Here is a 7,440-nt window from a genome sequence, read left to right on the forward strand (position 1 = left end):
AATGCACAGCTGTGTTTTTATGAACTAACATTAAAAATGTATTTTTTTGTTAATGTTAGGTAATGCATTACCTAATGGGACCTTATTGTAAAGTGTTACCCTAATAATGTCTGTTCTTGCACTAGTTATGTATATAAGATCTGTATGTGTGAACTATATGTATGAGATTTATATGAGCAATGTGGATCATGTATGTACAAAACAAGGGTTGCTGGGAGATTGAAAATGCAGATGTTTTCGATTAGGTATAGAAGTGCTATAAAGCATATGCTGATGTTACTTGGTTTTATTAAACCCAGCGGTATTTGTATGCCATGTTGTTGGGCTCATTTGCATTGTACTATGCGTTATGATTCATTTGTTTTTAGCTGACCGCTTTTGCAAACAAACAAGCTCTTACGAAATATATGCTTTGTATGTTATTTTGATGTTAATGTGCAGTATTCGCCTTTAAATGTCCTTAAAGTGCTCTAAAGTGTGTTATTATTTGATGTTAAACTTCTTTCTCCTATACCCAAATTTAAAGCTGATGTGTGTAAAATACTTTCTCATATGCCAGCTTGCTTATATTTGTGCAGAGACAAGTATAAGTAAGCATTCGTAGGTTGATTTCCCCGAAAAGTGTAAGCGCTGTGGTCTGTGGCACTTTCAGCATTGCACTGTTTGTTTGAGCGGCCTGACTTAGCAACATTGATTCAACAAATGGTTTGAGTTTGGGGCGTCACTACCTGTTTGTCCGTTGAGTGGCAGCCGGCGGGGGGAAAGGGGGTGGAATGTTTACTAGGAAACATATTCTTGCAGTTTTATTGAGTACAGACATTCTCAATATTTTTGTTTTTACAGAGCTTCAGTAACAAAAATGTACATTTTAGAAGTTGGAAATTTGGCCGGCGAATAGCAACTTTGTACCACAATGGAAAATGTTTAAAGTTTTCTGGTAATTTGATTTTTATTTATTTATTTTTTGTTCACTTATGAACTTACTTATGAAGTAATTCATGTTTACACTCCTATAAACTCACATTGACTGATTCCCAAACATTTTATTAGCCGAACCCCTTTGACCTAAAATGTTTACTTGAAGTACGCCCTAAGATTTTAAGTTAATATATCTTAATTTAATGTCACATTCAGATATTCACAGTTCCATGATTTTGGTTAACGGTCACATGGCATGTAAAAAAAATAAAAAATAAATTAAGTAATTTATGAAATATAGGTGGTGTATTTTGATGCTTTTTGACTCATTTTAATTTTAAATCAGAATATAAATACTTAAATACTTTAAATGGTTAAATACAATTATATTATTATAGACATGCTCAAATAAATAATAATAAACAAAATATTTATAGCAAAAATATCAGAAAATTTATTTGTAAGCAAATTCTGTTTACCTTTATAAAAGATAAAACAAGTGTGGCATAAACTCAGTTACATCTGTACTAATAGTGTAATTTAGTGTGTCCTTCCTCTGTTGGTTACCCCTTAAGGTTTTTTAGTGTGCCTTTAAAACATAATATTATTGATTTCTTGAAGAGAGAAAGTAAAGAATAATGATGTATTGCCATATGGTAAAACTGCATTATAGACTGTTAACCAATTAATCCCACTAGTGGCATATAAAGCAGACATCAGTTTTAATTAGACTATTTTTATTGTTCTGCAAACTATTTTAAAATGATGAATATGAATAAACACTTTAAATGATACAGAAAATGAAATGAACCCTACTGTGTGTAAAGGTCACATTTTCATTTTCAATAATTAGATCATAGGAGATTTCACACACACAAAATAAAGATCCACTGCTATGTTCTTCATTTCAGAGTCCAGCATCTCTTCAACATATTTTATTAAATTGTGCTTGTTCTCCTAGGAAATGATATTGCTCTGCAAAAGAAAATTAAGTTTTAAAGCAAACTTTAAAAACATTATATAGGTTTTTAAAATGCTATTTTATAGTATTTAAACTTTTTACTTGCTATAAAAGTTGTGGGAAGTCGTGGCCTAATGGTTAAACTTAAAAATTGCCATGTAAGCTGGCATGGTGTTAAAACGCCAACCAACTAACTAACAAACTTAACCACGCATTGCCTGGGAACTACAGTCATAACCTTGGCACTGCATGGCATATATTAAGTGTCTGCGGTCTGGTGAGCAAAAGCTTTTTGCCACGTAGTGTAATATTTGCCACACCTATTAGCTTTAAGGCCATCTGTATGCTTTTGACAAAATTAGCCATTAGCAAATATTTGCCAATGTCTTTCTTTCTGGTAAAAAACTAAATACTGAAAAAATACTGATTCATCCTGCACTATTCAAACTTTTGCCCAATCACATCCTCTCTAGAAGAAGAACAACAGTGCCCCACTGAAAATATCTGTCTACTAGTGTTGTCAAAAGACCCGGTATTTCGGTACCAAGTCGGTACTAAAAAAATGAAAACGTTACGGTACCAGGTTTTTTAAAGTACCGGTGGTACCGAGTACCCGGTCAACCCGGTTCTTGATGCGCTATCCGAAAGCTATCCTCTTCCAGTGTTGCCAAGTCCGCAGTTTTCCCGCAGAATTGGGCTGCTTTAACACTGTTGCCGCAGGTTGTTTTTCATGTCCGCGGGTTGAAAAACGACTGCATTAACGTGATATTTAGCCCCTGGAATGCGAATTTGTGGAAAAACTTGAAACAATTTTAAATAAGTATAAAGAATGGCATTGGTTTTGTACATTTAATTTTTGTTTAACGTTATTAATAAAAATGTTGTTCAATTAGCATATTTTTGTGTTTTGCTTTGGTACCGAAATTGGTACCGAGAACCGTGGATTTCCACTGGTATTGGTACCGAATACTGAAATTTTGGTACCGTGACAACACTACTGTCTACTGCTATACAGTGACTTGAGGTCATTGAGGCTTTTCCCCAGTCCATTCAGAACTGCATTCCTAAATATAAATATTCCCCACAAAGCCACCATCTCAAAGGCAAAACACAACAGGCTATGATAGTCCTGCCTCCTTCTGTCTGTCTGTCTGTTAATGTGCTCTGTTTCTATTCATCACAAAGTGCTTTTCAAACACTTTAAACCTTTGCCAACCGTTTTGTCTTTGACCTTGGGATTCTGATCGTGTTTATTTGCGTTTACGTGCCTCTATTTATCGTGTTTTGCATGCATGTTTTTGTGTGATTGCGTGTGCTTGTATTTTGTGGAGTGTGTGTGTTTGTGTTAGCTGGACAATACCCAGCACAGTCCTGTCATCATGTCTTATCCCGCAGTAACCCCCTGCATGAGCGTGTGATGTAAGGCCGCAGAGTTCCTGGCAGAGTGTGTGCGTCAGGGCCTCTCTGCTGCTGTGAGTCACAGACAAGATGAATGTGGGCTTTACAGGGAAAAGCCCTGGAGGAGTCATGCTAACCAACAAAAACCGAACCATGTTTTGTTTTCTCTCTTGCTTATAGAGCTGCTAGTGTTTGGCCAGTTGTCATAACATACCAGGACATGCATGGCTAGTCTAAAGATGTGCCGGAAGAGAGAAAAATGTACTTAAAGTAACTAGTTTGTACATTTTGCATTGCAGAAACCTTCATGTATTGATCTAGCCAGTCACCTGGCACAGGTGATGCAGTCCAGGGAGTGTGCTTGCTTTCTCTTTTACTGAACTGGAATTATGCTCCGCATTGTCCGCAATATTAGGTATTGCTATAATTGACCGGTCTTTGTTTGTTTCTTTCTTATTGACATCTACGTATTTCCAGACAACATAAATTAAAAGCTGGTTAACGTTAGCAAAGGTCCAATCTGGGCATTACAGGGATAGTTCACCCAAAAATGAAAATTCTGTCATTAATTACTCACCTTCGTGTTGTTCCAAACCCGTAAGACCTTCGTTCGTCTTCAGAACACAAATTAAAGATATTTTTGGTGAAATCCGAGAGCTTAGACAACAATGTAACTGAAATGTTCCCAGGCCCAGAAACGTAGTAAGGACATCGTTAAAATAGTCCACGTGACATGAGTGGTTCTTATGGTCTTACGGGTTTGGAACGACATGAGGGAGAGTAATTAATGACAGAATTTTCCTTTTTGGGTGAACTATCCCTTTAATGAAATGGTTATCCAAAATATGCGTCTATCTTAAAATACAGAAATCAGCAAATATTATATTATATTATATTATACAGTATTATGTTATTGTTCAGTTTATAACGTATATTATAATTCCATTATGTTATTGTTTCAGTTTATAATTTATGTTACGAACTGTGAATCCTGACTTTTTTCAGGATTGTTTGATGAATAGAAAATTCAAAAGAGCAGTGTTTCTTGAACTTTCTATTGATCAAAGAATCCTGAAAAAAAAACAATATTCACACTTTCCACAAAATATTAGAATCAGAAATCAGAAATTAATATGAATTGATAATGTAAGAAGAAAATATTTCTTGAGCACCAGATTGGTGTATTAGAATGCTTTCTGAAGGATCATGTGACACTAAAGACTGATGCAATGGCTAGTAATGATTTAGCTTTGCCATCTCAGGAATAAATTACATTTTAAAATATATTAAAATAGACAACACTTAATTTAGATTGTAATAATATTTCACAGTATTACTGTTTTTACTGTATTTCTGATCAAATAAATGTAAGCTTAAAAGGTCACCTTGGTGAGCTTTCTTTCATTTAAAACATTAGAAAATCTTACCAGCCCCAAACATTTGAATGATAGTTTATATATATTTTATTAGCTGGGTTGTTACATGTTGTCATGTACAGCTGCAACTTTTAAACCTTTGAATCAATTTATTTGAAGATCTTATTTTCCCTCTACACTGTATAAAAAAACTCTATAAAAGTCTTAGAATCTTTTGAGAATGTCTGAATACTTCTAAGCTATTTTCTGTTCTCTTCTGTTTTCTGACAGCCATGGCCAAGTGTTTCCAACCTTGCTAAGGACTTCATTGACCGTGTCCTCACGGTGGATCCCACTGAGCGTCTGACTGCGGGCCAGGCACTTAAACACCCTTGGATTGTCAGCATGGCTGCTTCCTCCTCCATGAAGAACCTGCAGCGGTCCATTTCCCAGAACCTGCTGAAGAGAGTGTCATCACGCTGCCAGAGCACCAAATCAGCACAGTCCACTCGCTCCAGCCGCTCCACGAAGTCCAGCAAAGCGCGACGCGTTCGCGAGAAGGAGCTGCGAGAACTCAATCGCCGTTACCAGCAGCAGTGTAATGGCTGAGAGCGACAACCATGACTATGTGACAAACAGGACCTTACGAAAAACATCAGAAAGAGCAGAACAACATTGTGCCTCAATTTAGATGTCAACTTCCTGCTCCATCACCACAGAGCCAATTAGCAGAAAACCTCCTTCTAAAATTCATTCATTTTCTATTTTTCTGCTGTTTCTCTCTCGTTCTTTACCTTTTATGTGAGTGTTTTATTTATTTATTGTTGATGTATTTTCATGTGTATGTTGTCTTTGGAATTTATCTCATTCAGCCTTTTACCTGATTGTATCTGTTGAACAGAATTTTACAAAAGTTGCTGGAAGGACTAAGAATACACCTTCCTGATTTTTGCTGTGAATTATTTGTTACGGTACCCACCCGGAAGATTGCTCTTCTGATGGGGGAAATGTGCTGTTTATTCATTATTAGCAACAAATCACATGATCTTGTGATAGTTTATTGTGCCTTAATATCACTTTGAACATGATGGAAAGGTAAGAATCAAAGAGTTGGTAATTGCTTTTTGAAGTAACCACGTATATATCACATTTGTAATGATACACACATTGTGTAATCTCTTAATATTGCGGCTGGTTAGTTATGAGCCTTAAAGGGGTAGTTCACACAAATATGAAAATTCTGTCTTCGTTTATCATGAAAGGAGCAGAAAAGATATTTTGAAGAACTGTTTTTTTTTTTTGTCCGTACAATGAGTCCAAGTCAGTGGGGTCTAAAACTACAATAGACCTCCGACTTTAATTGTATGGCCAAAAAAAACAAAAACAGATTTTCATAACTTCCTTTCATATTATGCAGAAATTAAGAAGTCATACAGGTTTAGAAATGACATGAGGAATAAAAAAAGGTAATTGCAACTCTTTATCTCACAATTCTAATTATATCTCCCAATTTGGCCTTGTTTTATAAACTCTGAATTGTGAGACATACATACCGAGTTGCAAGATATAAGAAAAAATCCAAATTGTGAGATAAAAAATTGCAAATTCAGACTTTTTTTGTCAGAAATGTGAGTTTATATCTTTATATTAAAATGTTTGAATTGAGATATGAACTATCAATTACCTTTTTTTTTCATTCTGTGCCAGAAACAGGCTTTCGTATAAAACAATGACAGATTATATCTCCCAATTTGTTTTATAAACTCTGAATTGTGAGACATACATACAGAATTGCAAGATATAAGAAAAAATCCGAATTGTGAGATAAAAAGTTGCAAATTCAGACTTTTTTTGTCAGAAATGTGAGTTTATATCTTTATATTAAAATGTTTGAATTGAGATATGAACTATCAATTACCTTTTTTTTTCATTCTGTGCCAGAAACAGGCTTTCGTATAAAACAATGACAGAATTCTAATTTTTGGGTGATCAATACCTTTAAGTTGGTCTAAAAATATTAAAGAGCTCTACATTGCCAAATATGTGACCCTGGACCACAAAACCAGTCATAAGTGTAGAGATTTGTACATCATCTGAAAGCTGAATAAATAAGCTTTCCATTGATGGTTATGGTTTGTTAGGATAGAACAATATTTGGCCGAGATACAACTATTTGAAAATCTGGAATCTGAGGGTGCAAAAAAATCTAAATATTGAGAAAATCGCCTTTAAAGCTGTCCAAATGAAGTTCTTAGCCATGAATATTACTAATCAAAAATTAAATTTTAATATATTTACGGTAGGAAATTTACAAAATATCTTCATGGAACATGATCTTTACTTAATATCCTAATGATTTTTGGCATAAAAGAAAAATCAGTCATTTTGACCCATACAATGTATTTTTGGCTATTGCTACAAATATACCCAAGCGACTTAAGATTGGTTTTGTGCTCCAGGGTCACATATGTGTTTATCCTGAATGGGAAACAACTGTCCCTTCTTCTAGCCTTTTCTGCAATCCTACTAATATGGACCCTAATGTTAATATCAGTTGTTAAAACCTGTTGGAAAAATACACAGAAAAATGTCTTTAAGTCTTTAGATTTGGTCAGTGAACAAACCTGCCGTGATTCTTGACTTGTTCTCTTGGATCTGTCTGTACATGTGTTGTAGTAATTAATCATACTAACTGATATTGATTGCTCTCTCAGTATGGGTGGCCAGTATCGGGAAGCCCTGAATCCGAATCGGTTACTTTCTCTGTCACCAGCTGTTGTGCCTTGAGCAAGGCACTGAACCACCATG

General features: G+C 35.1%; 1 protein-coding gene across 1 annotated transcript in view; it reads left to right on the plus strand.

The window, feature by feature from the left end:
* pskh1 (protein serine kinase H1) overlaps positions 1-5,883 on the plus strand; it is a 10,864-nt gene extending 4,981 nt beyond the window's left edge. Inside the window, exon 3 of the mRNA XM_016494639.1 lies at positions 4,924-5,883. Coding sequence (XP_016350125.1) covers positions 4,924-5,241 — 318 coding nt within the window. The 3' untranslated portion in view covers positions 5,242-5,883. The remainder of the gene's footprint in view (positions 1-4,923) is intronic.
* The last annotated feature ends 1,557 nt before the right edge of the window (positions 5,884-7,440 follow it).

Source organism: Sinocyclocheilus anshuiensis, unplaced genomic scaffold (genome assembly GCF_001515605.1).
Source record: "Sinocyclocheilus anshuiensis isolate Anshui unplaced genomic scaffold, SAMN03320099.WGS_v1.1 scaffold286, whole genome shotgun sequence".
In the NCBI taxonomy this organism is placed as follows: domain Eukaryota; kingdom Metazoa; phylum Chordata; class Actinopteri; order Cypriniformes; family Cyprinidae; genus Sinocyclocheilus; species Sinocyclocheilus anshuiensis.